The 25529-nt window shown below is 40.3% G+C and overlaps 1 protein-coding gene across 3 annotated transcripts; it reads left to right on the forward strand.

The window, feature by feature from the left end:
• Positions 1-37: 37 nt before the first annotated feature.
• ccdc85al (coiled-coil domain containing 85A, like) lies at positions 38-25529 on the forward strand. Of its 3 annotated transcripts, none has more exons than XM_082537346.1 (4): positions 38-1716; positions 3003-4101; positions 21725-21782; positions 24304-25529. In XM_082537346.1, exons 1-4 carry the CDS (start codon positions 1471-1473, stop codon positions 24320-24322), a joined length of 1422 nt encoding a protein of 473 aa, XP_082393472.1. In that variant the 5' UTR covers positions 38-1470; the 3' UTR covers positions 24323-25529. The 3 variants fall into 3 exon arrangements, with proteins under 3 accessions (XP_082393472.1, XP_082393473.1, XP_082393474.1); XM_082537347.1 differs by lacking the exons at positions 21725-21782; positions 24304-25529 and adding exons at positions 20667-20768; positions 20872-21705; XM_082537348.1 differs by lacking the exon at positions 21725-21782.

Consider the following 25529-nt stretch of genomic DNA (forward strand, 5'->3'; position numbering starts at 1 on the left):
ACTATGGGAAAATGAGTTGTTTAGATCCGCTGCAGCAGTAACGTAAGCTCCGATAATCTCGGAGTTGTAGAAAGTGTTATGTCCACCGAAAATTTTGTACTGTGTGATAACGTGTTGTTCGACAGTTGTGCGGGACTTGTATTATCTCACTGTACTGACACATGTACATTGATGTACTAATGAGTATTTCAGCTGTATGCCACTTTTCTTCTACTTTACTAAATTTCAGAGAGAAATAATGAACCACATGCTTTGCCTTATATATATTTCGAAAGTTACTGTTAATTTCAAATATATGATTTTTTTAAAAATTGTTTCCTACACACAGTCGTCAATATGTTCAAAAATGAACAAATGGTTAACGGTTACTACCCATTCTTGGTTTTTAGAGTTCATTACTATTTCTACTACTACTACTCACTTCTATTAACGTGGTGTAGTTGGGGTGTATAAAAGAAGAAAACAAATAGATGAACATCAACAAAAGCATTATTACTATTATTAATATTTATTTTTTGTGCTCAAATATGGGGACTTTTGGTCCAAACCACTTAATATAGCTACACCATACCTACCTATTTCCCACAGAGGAAAGTTCCGGTATCTAAAATATCAGCGGCTTACAATTTGAAAATCACAGACAGTAATTTAAACTTAAAGGACTACACGGTGCAACATGAGGCAGTCGAGTGAGGTTACGGACATCAGTGGATAGCCTGTTGTTAAGTTTTAGAGTATAACCTGTAAACCTGATTATTAATTCATTTATTATTATTATATTTTGGCGCTTATACAGCCTATGTTTTCTCCTAAATCGTCACACTTGCAGAAATTATGTCGTTTGGAGAAAGTACCAGAATCTTAACTTCAGAGTACCCCCTGTAATTTCAAGCGAATCCGAGAGGTAATTAACGAAGCATTTCAGAACAGTTTGCAATAATTTTGAACGTTAGGTGGCGCTGCAACCAAACTATGATTTCGGTGAGGCTCAAGCCCCCGGAGGGAGAGACCTGGAGAGAGAGAGGGAGGGGGAGAGAAAGGGGAGAGCTGTTTCCTCTCCCTGTGTTTCTGCTGTGCACAGCGGACTATCTCCTCTTTCTCACAGTGTGCTGAGCCTAGATGCGGCAGGTGTGTGTGTAAACCGAAGCTTTTCTCACTTTGACCACCTGACCGACAGAATCTGGATTCTAATGCATATCGGCTGCGCACAGAGTCCATTTCGGCTGTGAGGATGTTGCAGTGATAGTAGAGCATCTTCTCCGCTGTATCGCGCCCAGCCGGCATCGTCAGCTGTTGCTCTAGGAAGAGAGTGGAAGAGTGGGGAGCAACAGAAAAGGCCAAACTATGCGACTGATTTACAATCCGTAACCGTTTCCACCCTAAGTCGACCGGGGAGCGGATGCGAGCAGAGGTTGCCAGCGAGCCTCTAAGTATTTTCTGCTCTTTGTCGGTACCGGAGGAGCTGTGCCAATGGAGAAAGCGACTCCACCGCCCCAGCCTGGGCTTCAGCTCTCGATAGCGAAGACTGAAAGTCCAGCAGAGGACATCTCCGGTCTGACTGACGAGGAACTGCTCAAGTGGACCAAGGAGGATCTGGTGCGCCGACTCAGGCGGTCTGAGGCCGACAAGATGAGCGTGATTCTGGACCACGGGAATCTCATCCGGGAGGTCAATCGTAGCCTCCAGCTGCACTTAAACGAAATCAGGGGGCTGAAGGTGAGGGGGCGCGCATCGGTGAAGGATGAGATCATAGGCTTGGAGCACACCTGAGAACGCGCATAGCAGGAGCAATGCTCTGCTGTTTAGAGAGCGCCTCTGCAAACATGGTGTGAGAATAGATGGTATATCTGAAGTTCAGTGTGCCATTTCATGGGTCATATGCGATCATTTGGGTTTAGATGGATGTAAAGTATATGTGCAGTTTTGCACATGCAGGAGCTAATAAAAGCCTCTAGTTTCCATTTTAACTTTTTTGAGGTGGGAAATACGGGCTTTTAAAGTGAACTAAAAAGGGAAGGGATGTTTGTGCTTGTTAGCAAAATCAATACCAAGCTGTGCCCTTTCCACTCAGATAGAGCAATGACGAGTAGGTTTCACTTAAAAATGCTTTCTTCTAACAGTAATGTCCGTCAATAAATCAGTGGATTTGTTCATGCAGTGCTCAAATCTGATCTTGTCTTCGCATACTTTAGATTCCTAAAAAAATTCCTTCACATAAATCTACAGCAAGTGGAACACAGAATCGAGTGGCAGATGCTCTGAAACTGTATGCAGGCTTTCTCCATTTCAGTAACCTTTACCCAGTGCCTTCATTTTCTAATAAAATAATTATTGCACAGTGTCCACAGTGTTTACAGTTAAATTCTGAGAATCAGCCTGGGGTTGTCTCAGCTGAAGCACATCGGGATCATTTGCTTTTCTTGGAGACCTCGTCACCTCTCCACCCATCCAAGCAGCCTAATTACACAGGAAAGAGCTGGAGGGTACAAAAGGGGGAGTAAGTAGGAGATGGAGGATAGCGGAGAGTTAAGTTGTTACAGAAGAGGAGAAAAGAAGGAGGTCTCTTGGAGGTGAAGAAAGAATCCTTAAGTAAATGTTGCTTAGTATGAAATGTTTATGACCTTGCCTCATTTCTGTGTGGCCTTTTCCTGTCCTCCAGATGATTCTAATTTACATTATGTATTTCACATGGTACACAGTGAGTCACTGCATTTATGGGAAAGGACGTAGGATTAGGATTTAATTTCATTATGATTGCATACACCATTTGATTGCTATCTGAAAGAGCAGTGAAATGTATTCAAATTGCACAATGGCTTGAGTGATTTAGTCGAAGTTAAGTAACCCATGAAAAATGACTTTGTTTTGCAACATTTCAAAAACTAATTTGTGTTCCTTAAGGAGCATTTTTTTTCCTCAGGCTTTCTGGTTCATACACGTAAACTGTGTGTCGCTCTTTTCTAATTTCTAAATTTCTATTATTTCTCTTCTTGCTTTCACAGGACATTAACCAGAAGCTGCAGGAGGACAATCGTGAGCTGCGGGACTTGTGCTGCTTCTTAGATGATGATCGTCAAAAAGGAAAGCGTGTGTCCAGAGAGTGGCAGCGTCTCGGACGTTACAGTGCCAGCATAATGCGTAAAGAGGTGACCCTCTACCTCCAGAAACTCAAGGAGCTAGAGCTTCGACAAGAAGAGGTAATCCGGGAGAACCTGGAGCTGAAGGAGCTCTGTCTTCTACTGGATGAAGAAAAGGGGGTAGTAGGTGGTGGAGGTGGCATTGGAGGAAGTGGAGGTGGAGGCAGTGTGGGAATGGGAGGGTGCCGTAACTCCATAGACAGCCAGAATAGCTTGCTGCTAGTGCCTGGCCAGGGGTTGCTAATGAGAGACGTAGGGGATGGAAGCAGCACTTCCAGTGCAGGGAGTGCTGACAGCTCTGATCACCTTCACCATAAACAGCCTCACCTGGCTGCAGGAGTGGGTGGGGTTGGCAGTGGTGGGGAAAAAGGAAGCCCTGAGCTTCTACATAAACCCAGGTGTAGCAGCATCAGTGGAATAGGAGGTGTAATTGGAGGAGACAGGGAGGTGTCCAGTCCTGATCACCCAGCTGGGCGCCATCGGAGTACAAGCCTGGAGTACCCATACACCCTCCCTCAGCTCTGCCGGCCCCGCTGCGGCTCTATATCTGTGCCTGACCATAGTCGGGTCATGCGGGGCCTTAGTCCCGAAAAATATGGAAGGAACGTGGGCCACCGAAGTCCGGAGCAGCACCCCAAGCACCACAGCTCTGACCTCGTCCTGGGCCAGAGGCAGCACTTCCTAGGTCAGGGAGGCACCGGGGAGCTCTATCAGCGGCACAACAGGAGCAGCATAAGTAGTACAGGATGCGGAAGCCCAGAGCCCCGGCAGGCACATTTGGGGACTGGAGAGCACCATGAAAAGGGCTGTTTCATCCAGGGGGGCAGCCCGGAAACTCACAGGCACCAGTACAGCATGAGCCCTGACCATGTGAAGTTTGGCAGCCCAGTGAGAGAAGGGCAGAGGAGGCCGGCTGGAGACGAGCTGTCACCACATCATCGGAGCATCTATAATGGCATGAATGGTAGGTTTATTTGTGCCTTGTGATGTGATCATATATACTGACCTTCTATTTAACACCTAGTTTTTCCATGCATACACCCCCTTAAAGTCACGTGGATGATGTTGCCCTTGCTTGTCTTTTAAACATAAAACATATAGCAAGCTGAAATAAACTGAATTATACACCTGAATGAGTGGCAGGTTCATCAGAAGGAGACACTATATCAAAATAAGTTGAACTGCCAAACATACCGTCTTACTTATTGCACTTATTATGAGCATATATAAAGGCTAATATATATTCAAGTGTTTACATGTTTTCTACACCTTAGTCACTAAGTTACTAAATCAATGTCCATACTCTGAAGACTCTGGAGCTCCAAAACCCCATACTTTTATTCTCTCTAATTGCTTTGCATGATTTAACATTGAAAATAATACCTATTTACCTCATACTGGGCCTTGATGCTTCTCTCTACTCCATATGAAATTAGCTGTTTTTTGTCATTGTCTTCCCTTAAGGTCAACTTAGCTTTTTTTTTGCCTCTCATAAAGAGAAAGTTTGGATAACAAACTCATCTCTTCACAGCTGAGTGCCCAGGATGGCCATATTAAGGATATTCCCTCTCAAGCATTTAAAACAGCCTGAAGCCTGAAGCTTTTAGCTCACAGGGATTACTTGTACATAGAGTGACCTAATTATTTGAAACTTCGGCCAAGCTACGTATAAGTCAAAAAGGAATTTAGGCTAAATACAGTCAAAACTTTTAATTTTTTCTGTATCAGACTATTTGTTGATATTGCAGAAAATTTGTTTTAATATTTACCAGTTTCTTCTGTTTTATACTTAAGATTTATTACCATTAAATTTATATACTATCAGTGCTACTTTTGGGGGGCATATTGAGATGCTTCCTATACAGATGGTGAAGGTTGAATAGTGTGAAATATTGTAATCAAATAAATATCTCAACATATATAGATATACAAATATACAGCCATGTGCCCAGACATACTTAAGGATGAAAAGTGTAGCATTTCAGGGTTTAGTGTTACAGTTTGTTATAGCATAGAGGTGTTTTTTTCTCTGTAAACGCAGACATTTTCGAAAATGAGATTTACAGGTTAGTTTGGAATTGGAATGCACTTGTTTGATTGAGAAAACTGAGATACTCATGCTTATTCTGACTGCTGCAAAATTTACAGCATTATTGATTTTTTTTTTTCATTTCAAGAGAAATGTGGGCTGACTCAGGACAAACTGAGAAAAAACACAGGCGTTATATGAATCTTTCCAGCTCGAATGATCCACGCACAAATTTGAGTTGTAGCATTGCAACTGTTGCCACACAATGATGAATAAACCTATTAAATGATGAATTACCTCTAAATCTTTGCTCCATTTGCATCCATCTCTGAGAGATCGTGGGGAGCTAAGGATGATGAGGAGGACGAAAAATCAAAGTACCAACTTGGCTGCTGTTTAAATACCCCACAGTGGCTGATAATGATTTCTGGAGTCCGGGGGAAAAAGTGCTGAGTGGCACAGAGCTCTCAGATGCTAAAGGACAAATTCCTCAAGGTGAAATATCTACCTGACTTTGCAATATAAGCTTGAAATTACAAGAGAAACAGAAACAATTTGCACAGAGCAAACTCAACTTTTATAGCGAGGATTTTAACTGTTTTTGTTACCAAATGATGAGTCATTTATGCCAATTGGATTATTATATGTTTACCTAACAATATGCACTTAAAAACTTTACAACTTCAAAGAGGTAGTACGCAGATCTTTACATATGAACCTCAGTTTACAAGTCAAATTCAAATTCAAATTCAAATTTTATTTGTCACGTACACAGTCATACACTGTACGATATGTAGTGAAATGCTTGGACAACTGCTCGTGACCTAAAGAAAACAAAAAAGGAAAGGCTATGAATAAGATAGGAAATAAATATGAAAAATTAAAAAGGGTAAATTTAACTAGGAAGGAATAAAATATAAATTAAGGTTAAAAATGAAATAACTGTACAACACAAATTAGAATGAAGGGTAAATTTAACTGGGAAGAATAAGATAAAATATATAAATTAAAGTTGAAAATAAAATAACTGTACAACAAAATACACAATACACAATATAGAACTATATAAGAATGTATGAAGAAATATAAATATAAATAAATATATACACAATAACAGCAGCTGTACAAGTATTAACTGGAAATGAAGAATATAGTGACCAGTGTTGTGCAAAAAAACAATGTCCAGAAAGTCCAGTGTGTGTGTAAGAACCATATGTGTGGGTCAGTACTGTGTGGTGGTGTGATTGAGAGACCGTATCGCCTGCGGGAAGAAGCTCCTCCTCAGTCTCTCTGTGTTGGTCTTCAGGGAGCGGAATCGCTTTCCTGACCTCAACAGAGAGAACAGTCTGTTGTTGGGATGGCTGAGGTCCTTCACGATCTTCCTGGCCTTGGTCCAGCACCGCCTGCTGTAGATTGAGTGCAGGTCAGGGAGCTCGGAGCGGATGGTGCGCTCAGCTGACCGCACAACCCTCTGTAGAGCTCGTCTGTCCTGCATGGTGCTGTTCCCGAACCAGGTTAAGATGTTTCCCGTCAGGATGCTCTCTATGGTGCAGGAGTAAAAGTTCCTGAGCACCTTGGAGGGCAGTTGGAAGTCTCTCAAGCGTCTGAGGTGGTAGAGACGCTGTCGGGCCTTTTTCACCACGGTGTTGATGTGACAGGACCATGACAGGTCCTGCGTGATGTTAACTCCGAGGTATTTGAAGCTGTCCACTCTCTCCACTGGGCACTCGTTGATGACGGGGGTCTGGTAGTTCCTCTCCTGCTTAGTGCTGAAGTCCACTATCAGCTCCTTTGTCTTACTGACGTTTAGAAGGAGGTTGTTCCTCTGGCACCAGTTCTCCAGATTCCTAATCTCCTTCACGTAGGCCGTCTCGTTGTTATCAGAGATCAGGCCCACCACGACGGTGTCGTCAGCAAACTTGATGATGGTGGTGGAGCTGGTAGTGGCCACACAGTCATATGTGTACAAAGAGTACAGCAGGGGGCTCAGAACACACCCCTGGGGGGCTCCAGTGCTGAGAGTGGTGGAGGCTGAGACATGTCCGCCCATCCTTACTGCCTGTGGTCTGCCAGTTAGGAAGTTGGAGATCCACTGACACATAGATGGTTTGGTTGCTTTTGAGCAGTTTTGTGGGCAGGGATAGCTTAGTAAGTAGAGTGGTGATTGGAAGGTCGGGGGTTTAAATCCACTACCCTGAGGTACCCCTGAGCAAGGTACCATCCCTACACACTGCTCCCCTGGTGCCCAGTGGCTGCCCACTGCTTCACAGAGTGAATGGGTTAAATCCAGAGAGGAATTTCCCCACGGGGATCAATAAAGTATACATAAAATAAAATCTGACAAGTGACCTATTGGTGTCATGAGGGCAGCATGGTGGCACGGTGGTTAGCACTGTTGCCCCACAGCAAGAAGGTCCTGAGTTCGACGTAATCTGGCCGAGGCATTCCTGTGTGCAGTTTGCATGTGGCTTTTAACTTTTTGTGGCACTGATTATTTGATAATACTAACAATGTCTGCCTCCAGAGACACCTGAAATTAAAGCACTAAATGGCCAGTGAATGCATTTTAAGATCCACAGTAGAGCCATGGTGACCTCAGAAACTACTGTACAGTATCAAGCATGCTCTCTTTAGCCATTTTGCAATCTCTATGGATTGCGCTGGATTATTATAAAGACACACACAACTTTGATTTGGATCATAATTCTGTTTCTATTTTAAGGCTCAGCGCAAACTGTAGCTCTATGAGAGATTTCAATCTTGATGTAACCTGAAACCCATATGATGTCTGCAAAAGCCACGCCACATTAATGCCTCACAAATCCTTAACTGGAAAATGTTGTGAGTGCACAGGGCCTGGTAGTTTGCCAACTGTGGCATAACTGTTGTGAACTTAGCTCGGAGTGAAATACATGCACCAAATAGCCGTTAACCAGGGCCGTAAAGACTTCATTAGGCCTGTGTATGACAGCGGTTGAGTATGTGTGTGCCTTGTGTGAAGTCATATTGGTATATCATAGTTTGTCATCTGTCGCAATTGATGTTTATCTCCATCATGAACTTGTCGCTACAGGGCCTCCATGCCTCCACTAACCTGACAAGGGAACTAACTTTAAGTGTCACTATAGGATATTTACACTTAGATAGAGACATGCAATCAACACGTTGCCACAGGATGATGCTTTTTCTGAAGTTAACACAAAAATATCACCCATCTGATGCTGGCGGATTAGGATACACTAAAATGCCACTTAAACTAATACAACTGAAGGAGAATGAAAAAGACAAGAAAGATGAGTAGATACAGAAAAAAAGATGTGTGGGGTAGGAAACGTAAAGAGAGCAGATTTGTTGTGATATCCCTTTGTGTCATACACTGACCTAACCTTGCTGCCATGTCCTTTTTTGGATGAAGAGGAAATTTAATTCCTGTTACGATGTAGTACACTCCACTCGCTTGGATTATCCTCTAAGCCCTTTGCACAGCATTATTTCATTTTTTATGATCTTGCATGTATGCTTGTGTGTGTGTGTGTGTGTGTGTGTGTATGTTTGTGTGATTTGGGTGGATGTGCTAAAGTGTCCCAGGGTCAGTGTAGCGATGAGGGTTTATTTTCTGACAAATGAATGACTCATATTGATGTAAAACTCAACAGTAGCGAAGCTCAGGCCATTTAAATTCCTGACAAAATCCACAAAGAAAGCAAAACAACACTCTGACCTCTGTAGCCTTTTAATACAATCTGCTGCAACATCTTTCAGGAAGTTTATCACACATAGCTTATTCTCTCATTGTTACAGTCAGGAGGAAGGAATACCAACAAAATGAAAGTACTCGTGCTTTTACTTTGGTTCAACTCCGAGTTTCTGCTTGAAGAAAATAACCATTATCTTATTTTCTCATCTTGATGACATATATCCAAAAGTATATTGACTCATTTATATATAAAAAGGCATTACAAGAAATTACAAATAAAATCAGTGCATGGCACTATAAGCTTTAACCTCCTAAGACCCGAACTCTTCCATAGCATGCATTTTTAATTTCTCTTTGATATTTGGTCACACTGGGGCCCGATGAATGTAAAAACAAAGAATTACCAGATTTTTGTTAACCTTATTTTTGTTTTTAAGAAAAGTAAGAACCACATATGAGCATATTCGTTTAACATTTTGATAGAACAGTAGCAGTATAATGTCCTCATAAGTGGATATCAGGCCTTTGTAGAGCAAAATTCAGTATTTTGGTCTAAATAACCCAAAATGTGATGTCCACATATGTGGACGCCAGGTCCCACGAGGTTAAAGCAGCAGTAATTATTGGCTTGCAAATATTAAATTGCAGTAAAAATTAAAGGCCGTTTTGACTTTGTATGCGATGAGGAGCTTTACAAATAATCAGTAACAGCAAAAGATCAATTTGACTCATAGCACAAATATCTGCCTCGTGATAAAATCCCTCTCTGATACTAATCAGCCATGAACACTACAGTCTCCTGACCCAGACAGCAGGGATGAATGTTCACTAAGCCTACAGGATCTCTGCACTGCAGAGGGTCTTCTTCAAAAAAAGAGGAGAGACTTAATCATGTTTTCTGCTTTAGCAATCACATGTTCTGCATATTAGCTTAAGCTGCTCAGATGATCAGGAGGAGAAAAATAGGCTGCATGAGAAAAGAAAAGATGGTGCAGTGTGTGGGGAAACCTTTGCTCTATTTTCTTACAGTACATACAGTACTGCAGATGTGTGGCACTCTGTGTACTGTATTTGTAGTTTGCTTGAAAAGTGTGTGTTTGTGATAAAGACAAAGCCATGCTTTTTTTAGCCAGTGACTGCTACTTTATTCTTAGTTGTTTTAATGAAATAGCTCAGTTTGATGTGATACACGCGTTGCCTTCTCAGGTGACAGATCAAAATAAAGATACAGTATAATGTCTAGCATTGTAATGCAAGCTAGTGCTACATAATGGCTAAACCACAGATATATGAGGCTCTCATGTAATATTTGATATCAGTTTAGACAGAATATTAGTAAACCCATATTAGCCTTCCAAATATCAATAAAGCTTCATTTTTTTTGCTAGGCTATAGCGTTATAGTGCATGCATTTAATTTGAATGTCAGCAAAATATAATTCCTGTTTGGATGATTTGCTTACACTCGAATAAGAAACAGCATATAGGTGTAATATTTTGGTGTTTTATTGTTTATATATAATAGAAAGTCTAACCCATTAGTCTGACAAATCTAATGTTATGGCAGGTAATGGGTTTGGTGGAGCATAAAATTTGTACTAAAGAGCCGCTAAAGTTAGCTGAAACTCTAATATAGTAACATCCACCCCCCACACAGTGGGGAAAAATAATACACAGTAGAAATGCTGAAGAAAGCATTTTCTAATAAAACCCCATGAAACAACCATAAAATAATAAACAGCAACTTATTCATTCTCTCAAAGAAAATGGAAAGAGCTCAGATAATATCTTTTAAAGTCTTGGATTTAGCTAATTAGCAAGACATCAGCTCAACATTACCCTAAGTTAGAGTACATACACAGTTTATTCCAGCACCTATAGTTTAGTGTTGTAATTTTTTTTAATTGAAGAAACATAGAACAGATTTATGGCACACAACTACATACCTTTACATGTTTTCCTATTTAGGTATCAAATAATGTTCCATTTAGGATTTCTCTTGGGTACTCCCAGCCCGTTCACACTCCCGAGGCGTAATATAATGATGATTTGTCAAGTCCCGCGGTGTTCCTGAGGAACGTGAAAGGTGACCGCCTGCGTTCTTATGCTACGCGCCGGGTTATGGACGAAATCCAGTAGAAGGCTCCTGTGGTAATACACATTCCAGCCATGTATTCCATCCCTAACCTTAACCAGCACTTTAATGATGTTAGATAGTGTTTTCCAAAGCGATTTAAGTAAAACAAACATACATGTGTAGATTCATTCCAAACGGTTTTCTCATTTGTCCGATCTTGTAATCTAGGGACGTGTTGGGTACCCGGAAGCGTAACATATTGACGATTTGTCACCTAGCGTAAAATGTTACGCTTTGGGAGTGAGAACGTGTTGGTACTCCACATTTCTAGTGAGAATTACTATCCGGGAACCACATGACCATCCAATGGCATACAAATTGACCAATGAGGTCTATAATATTTTTTTTACAAATAACTTGATGAATGCCACAAACTGAAATAATTCAGTCAAACCCTAAAGTTGTTTTGTATTCTGCAAGTGCTGCTCAAACCTTTACCTTGTGATTACATTTAAGAAAGAAATAGTTTTCAAAATACTCTCAACTAAACACATTTTTCTATCCTACTTCAGGCTTGTGGCTATTTTATAAAATCTCTCGCTATAAACCTCTCTTATTTTTTTTTTTTATATACTCAAGAGGAACTGACACGCTCTGGTCTTCCATTCTCGAGCATGTGATCGAATTAGCAAAGACCAATCCACTCTTTCATTCCATCTGTTAATCTCTATAATTGTGGCATTAGTTCAGACTGTCCAGCTCCTCTGGCTGCTGCTTAGAAGTGCTGCTGCCTGTCAGTGCAACAGGAAATCATCACTGAAGCTGTGGTCTCAGATAATGTTCTCCCTCGCCAGTGTCGTTGAAAAGCTAGTCTCTCTCTCTCTCTTTCTCATTCTCACTCTCCCTCTCTCACCATCCTAATTGGCTGCCAGTGTGAACAACCAGCTGTCGCAAAGAGAGAAAACTCTGATTACAAAGCCCTGTTTCGGGAGGATGTGGTGTTTGCCAGACTGAGCTAAGGAAAGAGGGTTGAGGAAGTATTTGAGTGGATTACTGGCTGTTTTCTTCCCCTCCTTCTCTCCCTCGTTCTGTCTTCCTCTCTATAATACATCTTTTTTTGTTCCTCTTGCTCCACTCTATCCTCTTCTTCCTTGCTTGTCTGCCAAGGCGATGGATGGAAAGCATCCCTTGAAAATTTGTCAAGTCTCGCAGTCTAAGCGGCCTGGGGAAACTCAAATGTTTGTCACAGCTGCTTGGTATGAAAGGATTTAGGGGAGCATTAGGCTGGTGTAAGTCAAATGGAATAATATTATAACCAGACAGTCTCATCTGCCCTGCCATTCCAGCGTTACCTTTCAGGACTTCTTGAACTTGCTTACACGACAAATGCCGCGAAGACCAACTAATTCTTATTCTAGCAGTTTTTTGTTTTACATTCTATAACTCATTTTAAAATCCCATGGCATTGGATCTTTCTGCAAATAAGAGATGAATGTTTAATTTACAAGTTGAGTAGGCATTCCCTTATTGATGTCTTCTATCATTAAAAAATTGGTTAAAATTTCAAAGATGCTTTAGAGTTAAGGCCATCAGAGACATTCAATTCTCAAGGTGGATGACTTCATCTGCAGAGGGGAAAATGTTACTTTTAAATGTTATCATGGCCTTTGAATTTGTAATCACATCTGAGACCAATTATCCCAAACACCCTTGCCTATAGGCCATCAGAGCAGCTATTAACCCAGGAGTGCATGATTAGGCATTTTGTTTATCTTCCACTGGTGCATATCATTGTCATTTTTAATCAAGCTGCTCTAAGCTTTGTCAGTTTAAAGCCTCCTCCTCCTGGATGCAGCAAAAAGCCGTATATTGCCTCTGCAACTCTCAGACAATGCCAGATCCACACAAATACTCATGACAGTGGTAATATCAATGGGAAATGGGGTGTAAAATGTGTCTAACATAAAAACAAAAATTGTTTTCAGCAGACTAAATTATAAATTAGAGAAAGGAAAGGAGGATGATTTTGTGCTGCAGATTTAGAAGAGAAGAGCACATAATCAAACGTCTTTCCATGCATAGAATCACATTGTCATACACTGTGGCGTGACTGATGTTATGATTATGGGTTCATAAAGAAAAAACCCATAAGAAGATAACTCAGAATTTTTGATTATGTCGGGCATTTAACTATTCGAGGATTCTCCTAAACATTTCCCCCGCAGCAGCTCGTAAGTGGCTCTTTGAGTTATGAAGGAGGCTGCTTGGCGCATACTAGCGTTGCTCCGGCTCAAACCCCAGAGGTATGTGACAAATGTTGCACAGTAGCCCCACTCATCCGGTAGACATGCAAACCCAGTGGAATGGAGAGCAGTCTTTGTCCTCTTACGCCATGCCAGTGGGGAACAGCCCACTGAGCTGAGAGGAAATTAGCTTGCTAGGCCAGGTAATTAACTGAAAGTTGAGTGGCTGCCATGTATGAGGGCAAGAGTGGGCCTGAGGGAATTTCTCACAGTCCCAGAGTCACCAGCAGTAACCACATTTTGCTACTGTTACATTTACTTCAGTTCTAGCTGTGTGCCATTCTGAGAGCTGTCAGTCTGAGGGTATCAGGCAATGAGGTGCGAGACAAGGAGGAAAGTGAAGCTGGACAGATAGACCTAAGTGAAGCATGGGAAGTATGCAGGTGAGGCTGCGAGAAGAGGGCTTGGTACATTTGCATACATTTTGTGAGCATTAGCTTAGTGATCACATAAATTACATATTAAATTAAGGTTAATTTACCTTCATGTTCGCTGGCAGCAAATCTGTGGTTTTTGCAAAACTGTGGCTAATGTGGTCACATATTTCTGGACAATGTTAAAAGTATAGCAGTGTAATATTAATCAGCAAGTCAGGGGTGCAAAGTCAGACAAAATGCTTTTACTTTCTTTCTGAAAGTAACATGTGACAATTTCACATTTCTATTAAAAATATCTGTCATGTTGCTTATTAATTATTTGTTTTAAATGATTTGAACCTGTCTTCAATTGTTTTAGCCTGCTTTTAAATGCTCATTCGATCAGTTAAATAGATTTTTTAACTTCTTCTCCCCCAAAAAAACCACAAACAAAAGTTCCATTTTTTTACTTTAAACAAAATTGGCTGCCTTAAAAACTACAAGTAGTTAAATCAAATTAAAATTCTTTGGTCCCCCCTTTAAAACACAGAAATATTCTGAGATGATTTAACAGCATCTCAGAATCAAGCTGTAACAGCACGTAGTAAGTAGTGAGGAATCCTGTCTTCATTGCAAAAAGCCACATTTATGTTGGTTGTTGCGTAATCAAAATATAAACCTCTGTTTTGGTTCATCTGTCATTATCACTGGTCATGCCCGACAAAGTATGCCTCCGTTTTTAAAGCCCCTGATTGTGTTCCATTACACAACTTAAATTTTATGTTTGTGAATTCAACTTTTAATCTTCAAGAGAAACAACGTATTATTAATTCTTTATAAGGGCTCAAAGTCTTGTGTAGGGCTCATATAGCTTGTCTGTGGTTTATGTCAGTTGTTGTGCATTGTCATTGGTCATAGCACGCTGCTGCTCCTATCGGAGTGATGGCTTTTATAGCTCAGCTGTCTGTTAAAAATGAGATAACTTATCAGGAATATAGCATGTTGAAAGGATGCAGTTATCTACTTCCTGGGGCATAAATTATCTAATGCCCATTTTGTGTGTTTGAGGTAATGGTTTTCCTGATTTACAATAAGGCACGTGTGGAGCTTCCATTACTTTACATTATGTTAGACCATGAAATGATTGGCACCACTGTCATTATATTTATGCCGTTATCTCTTACTAGTTCTCTTTCAGCGATGTCTTTTGGTCTGTGAGATTTCCTCTCCGAGATATTTAAATCAATTTTATTACCCCGACCCCCCACTGCTCCAGACTGACTGGCTCATTTCCTTTACAGTTATACTAAAAGGTACATTTAATCATTTAATTACCTGGCTTTGTGAGAACTTGAGCTGCAAATAAAGCATCTAGTACACAGAATTTCTCTGGTTGCTTTAAATGACAATTGATGGTCAATAGTGACCTGAAATGATAACACAATGATGAGTTTCCCAGTAGAAACATCCTTATTTCGATCTCTTAATATTCCGCTAAGCCCATCTTTTTATCCTTTATTAATAAGTGCTAACAAAATCTTATTTTCACTTTTTCATGTGAGAAGAGCTATGTGAGAATATGGGGGGGGGGGGTGTAAGAGCAGAATGTAAAATCACATCCACACGTCGATGTTAAAGTAGACTTAATACTGGCTCATCCTTAACACTCAAATTGACAGATGGTTACCTGTGCTCTATATTGCATTATATTGTTTTGAAGAAAATGCACAAATTGTTACAGTGCATTGCATTATTTTCAGCTAAATCTAAAGGGCTTTTAATATGACACAAATGCAAAAAAAGCATTATTGTTGTTTTTAATAGCAAAGGAAGGGACAGCCTGAAAATGTGTAAACAAGTTTCAGCCCCAGGGCATGGGTCATCGATGTCCCAAGGCTTTTGGAAGATGAAAAGCAAGACCCTTTAAATGCAGACCCTTTGTGTCACGCAAAACCGCAAAGAATTCTGGGATATTTGAATATCTAATTCAGAGCTGATGAAATTACCAGTATTGTTTCCCATCCCCACCCCTCTATCTGGCACACGCATCGCAATCCTCTATACGCTGCTCTGTGCCCGGTCTGTTATATTATTCATCAGCACTGTGGTGTGATGGGTGGTGACATGTTAAAATAGAGCAACAGCAGTTTATCTTGTGAATGTCTGCTTAAATATTTAATTTGCCTTTTGAGGATCATAGCAAAACACTACGGCAGTGCATGGAACAACAACCAGCTCTTGTAGAACTCGAGGAGACGATGTGGAGCTTCAACACAGAAGACAAAAGAGGCAGAAGAAAAATTAGAGGCTACAGTTTCTATCTATAAACCATCATGAAAGAAGTCTCCTTTGTTCATAAAGTTAATGTCTTCAATTTAAGTACATTTTGCCATAATTTAAGCACTGCTCTGTCAACGTAACTGAACAGGCTTGTGATTCAAGAAGCGATGTCTTTGCACGTGTTTGCACGTTGTTTCGTGAGTATGCACCGTCTATTTGATGTATGTATTTCTTTCTGAAAGCACACACAAATGCAAACACACACACAGACATCCCTCGTAGGCTCGATCAGCCAAAGGGGCGCCAATTATTCACCTCTATTCCAGCGAGTTTCATGCTCTCGTGTCTCTGTGGTCTATTTCAGCTGAACGGTGAGCCATGCAGCAGACACATAGGCTTCAAGTTATTTGCTGTTTCTCCCTGCTGCCATCACTTACTCTGTTACAGGTCTCATGCCTCAGTTGGCCATTGCAGATTTATCATAGCAACGCGGTAAAAAAAGGCAGCTTAAATTAGGGAGGTATTGCTAAAAGCCAGAAGTAGATAAATGTATATGTTAAAAAAGAAGAATAGAGAAGAACAATCTCAACCAATAACACTAGACTGAAAAATCTTCTCTTAAAAGTAGTGAGTGACTGATTTGTAGGTTACTGACTTACTACTGGGTTTAGTGTCACCTAAAATTGAAAGAAATACTTTATGTTGAAAGTAAGTATTTTTTTAATATAGCATTAAATTGATCAGGAATGTTGTCAGTGACAGTTAATAATTATTGATATCACTAATTACATGTTCTCTTTGATTAGTGACATTTCAGGCCAAGTTGCAAAGAAGGCAGTCATATCAAGGCACAGGCATTGGCCAGTCTCAGGTATTATCTTTTATGTGAAACTCTACCTAAAAAGCCTGGAATCACTTCTTTACTGTTCATGCTGAGACCGGAGTTTGTCGGTACCATTACTGAGAACCTGTGTGGCCTCTGTTTTCCAAAGTGCACACTGTGATGTTTATGCCCTCTTGCTCAGTTGTGCACCATGTCCTCCCAATTCTCTTGCTATTCTGGTTAGAGCCAGTTTGTACCGTTCTGTGATGCGTGTAGTGCACACTGTTTTTAGCAATATCTCTCATGGCTTTATTGCTTAGAACAAAGATGCTGTGTTGATTTTCAGAAGTTCTCCTTCTTCCATTTTAGGAGTGCAATCAAACCTGCAAAGGCAGCTTCTCCAGGTGCTCAAAGAGCTGAATTTATTGCTGTGATAGAATGATTGAATTCATGATTTAACTAGCATTAGGCCTACATTGTGTGCTGAAAAACAGGGGCAATATTTGCTGTGTAAGGTGTTGATATGCCATTAAAAATCACGTATGATACGTATATGTTATTGTATTAAACATGCTTTGTCGTAGATAAAAACAAATGTCCTTTTATTGAAAAAGACAAAAAGAAACAAAACAATTACAATTTCTTGGTGAATCAAGCTTTTTGGTGTACACTGTCACACCACGAGCTCAGTTGTTGTTTGTGAAATCTAGTAAGCAGATTTTTTTTTCTAATAAAGCTAATTTATCTTCTCATCTAATGCTAATCTTTTTTGTGTGAATTCTAATAACATAATTCATTATTTTCAGGCAGTAATATTCAGATATTTAAAGCAAAGTTCAAAACTATGTTGCTGTGGAGTGGCTGGAGCTGTTATAGGGCCAAAGGTGGGGAACATTTTGGACAGGCTGCTAGTCTGTCACAGGGTAAGCACAAGGACGGGGAACCACACACTCACATCTAAACCTGTGGCAAATTTGCAATCACCTATTCACCTAACAAGCAAGTCTTTGAACTGTGGGAATACCTTGGAAAGAATCCACACAGGCGCAGGGAGAACATGCAAACTCCAAACAGAATGGTCCCAGCTCGGCACCAGAACCTTTCCTTTACTGTGAGACTAGCCACTGCACCACTATTTAAAACACAGTCTTTAAGCGTGACAAAACAGTCCTGCAAAACAACAAAATTCAGTGTTGTTCTCTCGTTGTGTAATTTTACTGATTTAAAAGATAAGAACAGGCTGTGATAGCCTGGTGAAACCAAGTGTAACCAATTAGCATGTTGTTGCTGCTATATAGTGCTGCAGGGATGACCAAGCAGAACTGAAGTGGTACGAGCTTGAAGTCTGGTCTCACAAGACTGGGCATGGCCAAGCACAGACTTGACTCCACAAATACCCTGCATGTTCCTCTTTTCATTTGGTGTATGTATTATGGCCATGCATAATGTTATGCATTCTGAGCTTGCCATCACGCTCCAAAGTCGCACATAACAGCACAGACTTCAGCTGCCTGAGGGACATTAAAACAAGCTGCTCTCCTGCCAGATAGCTTCACTGACTGACTGACTGACTCTAGTTGTCTGTCTGACTGCCAGCTAAACGGAAGGTCACTGATCTACCATGCATCTCAACGGGCTTTCCTGCCCAGCCAGCCTGAATAATTTATATGGCAGATTTTTAGAAGATCTGAGGGAATGGCCACGTGAAATTACCTTGCATTGATTCTGTAAATTGAGAGAAGGAGAGAGAGAGATGAATAGAAAGCAACAGATCAAGGAGGACTGCGAGATGAGTAGTCCTGGGAGCAGGTTCATGTGTTTACTGGCTTGATTCACATGTCAATAAAAACTTGATTACCGGTTTTGATAAATTATACAGATACCGTCATTCTGATTTGTTTTTGCAGCTCCTTTATTGTTATTGCTCAAAGCCAGCCTTCTTGAATAATTTTCAAGCAATTTTCATCAAAAAAGAGTCTTTATTTTGTTAACAAAGTGTTAAAAGGTTTTGCAGCTTCTTTATGAAGTGCAGGATTATGAGTTATATAAAGTTAATAATTTGGTGTCTGGTTGCTAAGGGAAAAGGGCTATATTCAGTATGGGAGCAGCTTCTCCCAAGTCAATCTTGCAGATCTCTTTGAGGGGAAATTTGGAGGTTTTCACTTGAGCTTTGGTGTACAGAAGCAAAATTTATGAGAGCTTACCCCCCCCCCCCCCCCCATATTATTCTAGACTAATCATATTATCTATATACTTGACTGTTAACCCCCTTCCCTCTACACATCTCTTGCATGCGGTTAAATCCAATTTTGGTTTTAACATCAGGCTTCCCCATAACAGAAACAAACACCGCCTAAGTTTATTGCATGTTTTCTCACATCGTAACTTTCCTTGAAAAGGTCACAGGTGCTGGTTAGAATTCAGGAGGAGCAAGTTTAATTAGACGCTAATCAAGTTCTTTTAAAGGGATTCTCTGAATTTTGGCACACAGCTGGTGTGTAAACTGACCTGCACCATCACAAGGCAGCAGTTTATAATCCTGTGACCTGTGTGTGTGAAAGCTGACCTTGAGACAGCAAATCCATTCAAGCCAATTGTTTCTGTGAGTTACGCAGCTTGAATCGAGTTACTTCAAGCTAACACGGTTGAATGGTTGAACGAAAAACTTTTGTTTCTCCTGTGTTTTTTCCAGGAATATTCTTCACTTCTAGTTGTCTTTATAGTGTGATGCAATTGAATTCAATTTTATTTATCTAGCCCCAAATAACAACCACAAACACCTCAAGGCATTATAGATTTATACAGTGACTATATATCATTTGCTAACATAACCAGCTTATAATGACAGCCTGAAAGAGTCATGTAAAGATGTGTATCGATACTGCCTTTTAATGCTTTTTCTTGCCACTCTTGATCCTGACTAGATAAAGAATAGTCAAATTGTTTACATTAAAAAAACCCTGAAAATTCGATTTTATAATTGTTCTATAGTAACAAAGCCATTCTGAGTGGGAACATGCCACATTGAAACTCATGAAACACATATCCTAGGCATCCTAAGCTCTTAGCTCAGGAACAGAGGTGGCTTGAATAGGGAACACATGAAACTAATCATATGTAGTATGTGTTTGTATGTAGAAGTAGTAATAAAGGGCATATTAAATTTTGGGCTGATACAAACAACAAAAATTCAAGGCTGACCTTTAATGACTTTCATCCTTAGATATATGCTAAAGTAAATTTTAGCATTAATACAAACCTGGATTCTGCAACTGCCCACAGACCATGTTCAGAGTAACATCTTTCAAGTGTAGAAAAAGTCTAAATACAGTAAATATTGGCTTCACCTGTGTTAGCTGTGTGAGTAGAGAACAGTGCATGTGATGATGTACTTTTTTTTAACCCTGTTTGTGAGCTTTAGCCGTGAAATCAGTCCCATTCCCCACATGCTGACCTCCAAGTGAAAATACCCCCCAGCCCACTGCTGCATCTACCCAACACTTTAAAGGAGTTTTCATATCTCTGTGTTATCCTGCCTTGTTCCCTGATGACCACACTAAGGGAAGGGGCAGGGAACATAGTGAAAGTGGCTACTGGAATCTTTTGCACAACTTGGCGGTCACAAGAGCATTATAAATCTTTAATGTGAGATGTTAGAGCGCCAAGGAGAGGAAATGTGCTGAAAACATGATTATGGACTCATGGGGAGGAAGAAACCGCTGGCTAGGAGAGAAAGAGATAGAGATATCAAGCAAGGGAGCAAGGATAAAAGAATTTTGAAGGGCAAAAGAGGTAAAGAGGGATAACATTTTTTTTTTTTGCAAAGTTTGGTCTGCTTATAGCAAAAACATTATTGCACTGCTTTACCGAGTTGTGATCAGAACTTCTCACAGAGCCATTTAAGTATGACAGGAAACCCAGGAAAAGGATTTCAAAATGACGTCAAGAGCTTTCCTTGTGTTTAGGAAGAGCAAAGTTGATTGCAATGGCGTGTTCTCCTTTGAAGGTGCAACAGTTTCACTTGCAGAGAGTGAAGTGAGCTACAACCCGCATAATCTGACAGTGGGGTAAGCAAAAATATGCTAAACTAGCACATCTATCTAACCATTACAAAGAAAAAATAATCAGCCATAAAAAGGCTTAAACCTCTGTTTGGAATTTGCCTTCCAGGTCACCTCAGTCTAGATGTTATCTTATAGGAGAGAAACTACCCTGAGGTACCCCTGAGCAAGGTACCCTCCCTACACACTGCTCCCTTGGGTTTGGATTGGTAGCTGCCCACTGCTTCACTGAGTGAATGGGTTAAATGCAGAGCGTAATTTCAGTACAGGAAATTAATAAAGTATACAAAAAGTAAGTGACCGTCTGATTCATATTTGTTTAGTTTACGAAATAAAACCTAAGAAAAGATATTATTTCAAAAGGCGCTGTCTCCATGCTGCTTCTGCTTTAAATAGGTCACAGCAACAAATAATACTTCATTTGGATCTTGTCTTATGTGGTCTAATCAGAGACGTCAAGCGTGCACTGTGCGCCTCCGTTGTGAAGTACAATCCACCAGTCAAACCTGTTTCGTGTGAACTTGAGCTGGAAATTGATTGACTGCCTCACTAATCCAAATCATGCCTGCTCACCTTGAAACAAGTCTAATAACGCAGGTGCATTTTGTCTTCTGAACTTGCAGCAAAAAGGTGATTGTGTTTTTTCTCTAAAATGCCAAATTTTCCAGAGTCTCTCATTCTGCTCAGTCACTATGCAGGGTGGGCATGTGCTGATTGGCGCCACTGTTCTAATAACAAACTTGCTGCATTCCCAGTTTGATTTCCGACATATAATTTAGCTAATAACAGAAGCTGCTACTCCATTAACATGTTTTATTTATTAGTCATGTTTCCTTGCTTTTGCAGTCTAACCAGACAGACATCAACTCTAAATCATTAGACTAATGAGACAATCTAGTCTTGTCAAAACAACACATTCAAGTCTCTTCCTCTGTCTCGTTCCTCTTCCTTTTTTGTCACAGCTTTGATATCAGCCGGCTGCTGCACCAACAACTGTAGAAATGTCAAGCTATGGGACAGGTAAGAATCCCTCTCCACCTTGTTTCTTTTTCATAAACTTTTTTTGTGTGCGTTAATTAGAATCTCTGAAAGAAGAAGAACAGCTAATGAAGGTCATTGTCTCTTCTTTCCACAAGGGCCCATAATCCTGTAATTAGCTCCTATTATTCTATTTTGCCATACAGTGTGCTGCTTCCTTTAGCTTGCGTCTTGAAACCTATTTAGTCGGATGGAGGGATTTACATTAGAAGGATTTACATGAATAAATAATGGACTCTTTCAGTCAGGAGTGTTTGAAATACATACAAAACTATTTGGACTTTATTCTCTTGCTAATCAGTAGGTAATCTGGATCTGAACCTGATCACAACAGATCCTGTGTCATTGCAGGGTCATTCCGTGACTTAGTCTGGTGCACTCCCTCCAGATGAGTAATGTGTTGGCATGCTTGATCTAGCCCAGGTGTAATCACAGTGGGTTTGCTGTGGGACTACAGAGTTAGAGGTGACCTTCTTCTGTCCCCGTATGCCATCCTACATCTTCAATCAGGCCCAGCGGGAGGCCGAGATGGTTGTGTTAATATTTAATGACCGCGAGACAAGACGTACCTCCCCCTAGAGGACAGTTGGGGCCCCCCTTGTCGTTGTTTAGTACACCAACACACACAAACTGTAACTACAAGCCACATGCGTGCTTATTCCCCCACACATGAACTTCTCTAACATGCATATTAAGGACTGTTTGTCCTTTTTCTTTGCATTCGTTTTTTTCAATCCATCACCTTCTACAAAAACATCCGTGACTCAAGTGAAGAAAAGAATAAAGTGTACTTTTTGTCAGAAGATGATTTGCAAGCTCAGAAAAGGCAACAAGGATGTGCTAAGAATGCAGACTGCAGTCAGGCCTTCTGGTCGTCCCTTGGCTCTCCACTGAGGTGGAGACAGACGCAGGCAGGAACAAAGGAATCTGTCACTGATAAGTAACACAAAAACCTGCAGAGATGAACATCTTACTCGCTCAAACTCTCTCTCTTGCTTGCTCTCTGTCCCCCTCTCTCTTTCAGTCGGTCCCCTCAACAGACTAACAGCTAATAGCTATTTATTTATGCATCTTTTTTTGAGAACATGCAAAGAATAAATGGCTTTGAGAATCAGGGCTCAAATTTCTTTGTTGAAAGCTCACTCACATTTACAACTGTCGACATTGCAAACTATTGTAAGAAAAGACTGCCTTCAAGGTTAAACAGTGGAAATAAGAAGCTGGTGACCTGTACTTGTCCAGCAACAAAATACAGGCAATCGGGCCTTTTTCCACACAACAAATATTGACAGGAAACAAGAGTGTGCGTAAAATGTGTGACGATTTTATTCCATTTAACTCTGTCATGTTCATTCTTGCTCACTGTCATGCTGTCATGGCTTACTGGGACTCTTAGATAGAACTGAACCAGCATTATCATTGTTAGAAACATCTGTTTTTCCTAACATAACAAGGAAAACTGCAAATATAGAAATAATTAACATAGCAATATATCTGTTACAGCTCCTATTTATCATTTAAAGCCGTATATATATTTTTAATTAATGTCCTGTTCCGTCACCTGCACACTGAATAGGATTTTGAATTACACATGCTGTAACGCCCAAGCTTGAGATTAGTGAAACACTATCCCATACCACTTGAAAAATTCCTTCTTCTCAGGCAAATGAATGTGTTGCAGTACAGTGAATAAGAAGGATGTTATGTTTGCTGTTTTTTTTTTTTTTTTTTTTTTTAATTTTTGTGGATTTATATATTAAAGTCAATGTAAAAAAAACAACTTTATTTATCCCCAAGGGGCAATTAAGATAGATGATACCTTGCCGACCATACATACAATACACAAACATCACATTGGGGAGACAGGTCAGGCTATGTAGCACTGGCTGGTTGACCACATGAGCAGTGACCCGAACTGAAACCACAGAAAATGCACAACATGAGGAAAGACGAGGAGAAAAAAAGAACTCCCCCCAAAATAAACTACAAGATTTTGAGAACTTCCAAAATATAAGATACAAAACAGCTAGGACAAGCTACAAAAACACTGCAGACACTTCTGCCCAAACAAACTGGTATACAGTGCGTATATATACTTAGCCCTTAGCTCTCAGGTTTATCAGATCGGTCTGGGATGAAAAATGCCTTCCAAAATCAATCCGGTTGGTTTTTGACATTTGCTTAGGTGTTTCTGTTATTTAGTTTGAGATTTAAAAAGTTTAAAAAGATTTAAAAAGTTAAGATATTCAATACTAAGCTATTACAAACAAAGAACTCTTGAAATGAAGAGTCTCACAACCTAAGCATACCCCAGTCACAGCGAGCACAGTCACCCCTGTGACCTCACACTCACTGATTTCAGATATTTTCCCAAACACACATCATTGTTTCAGTTCGTTTTTATTTGTTCTAAAATGTCGCTCAGTTTGATAAAATGTATGTTTTCAGATCTGCTTTTAGTTTTTAGTTAACTGCAATGGCATGTCTGTCTTTTCCTGTGCAGCTTTGACGCTTCCTCTTGACCCCAACTTGGCGACCCACGCCTCTCAAAGGGAGGACGGGTTGCAGTGAGACAGCCCTCCTGCATCTCAGGCCTTGATGGACACAAGCGCCCCTGGATGCCACCTTCCACAGCTCCGGATGGTCTGTAGTCCACGGCCTCATCCATTTGCTACAGCCGTTAAACAGCCTGCCTCCATGTTTTCATTTCTACATATCGAGAGTTTGAGCAGACAGGGGTGGGAGTTTTTTCTTTTTTTTCTTGAATGATATCAGTTTAGTTGGTAAAAACTTGTGATGACTGCTACACCTAAATGGAAATCTCTCCCGGCCAACCGAGACATGGCTACCTCCTGGAGAGCACCCAGAGAGAAAGTGAGAGAGGCTGTGGATTGGTGTGAGTAGATGAAAAGGACTTTGCACTGTATGTGCTGCTACTCTCTGTTTACAAATGCAGATCACTGGTGGAGAAGCACATAAACCTTTCTATATCCTGCTGTTAAAAAACTTATTTTCCTACACTCTCCCATTTTTTTCTGCTCCCGCCTCCCCCCGCTGTCATCGTTAGAAGTGATCTTCAGTATGTGTAATGAGACTGGTGTAATCTAATGCTCTGTCTCTCAATCTACAAATCCAGATGATCACATGATTGCCATCGTCTCCTCTCTCATTCATACTAAAAATTCAGAACTCTTTCAGCCATTTCAACTGACGGTAAAAATAAGACAAAATTGTATATGTCAAAGATGTTCTAGCAAAGAAAAAAAACACATCCTCTTCCTGTGTCTTAAACCAAGATGGTCAACATTACTAGCTGCTGACAGATGTTCTTATTCTATGAGATGCAATGTTCAGGTGTAATTTTTCTTTTTGTATTATCTTCTTTGCTCCCTCAAAGCGCCTATATTTAAGCTGGGGAGAAGATTATACATTTCTCCATGTTGTTTTTTTTTACAAGTCCAAGTAAAAAGTAGATTATTGGATTAGTTTTCTATATATCTATATATATAAATACTATATGACTATTATTTTTGACTTACTGGTATTAGAACTATTATATGAAAATGCATATGATACAGTATATCAAATAATAAATAGACTTCTTTATCTAAAAGTGGATTGTTGGTTCGATTTTTATTTGTGTGCTGATTACGTGAGTGAGCTTTGCAGTTAAACGTCAGGTTGGAGTATAAGTTGTTTCACAGCTGCTGTAAATCAAAAGTTAACCCT

The sequence above is a fragment of the Aulonocara stuartgranti genome, assembly GCF_965226115.1.
Source record: "Aulonocara stuartgranti genome assembly, chromosome: 6".
Classification (NCBI taxonomy): Eukaryota; Metazoa; Chordata; class Actinopteri; order Cichliformes; family Cichlidae; genus Aulonocara; species Aulonocara stuartgranti.

Coding starts and splice junctions, on each gene's coding strand:
- ccdc85al (XM_082537346.1), top strand. CDS start 1,471: ATGGAGAAAGCGACTCCACCGCCCCAGCCTGGGCTTCAGCTCTCGATA. Junction 1,717..3,002: donor ACGAAATCAGGGGGCTGAAG/GTGAGGGGGCGC, acceptor TTGCTTTCACAG/GACATTAACCAGAAGCTGCA. Junction 4,102..21,724: donor CATCTATAATGGCATGAATG/GTAGGTTTATTT, acceptor TTTTTGTCACAG/CTTTGATATCAGCCGGCTGC.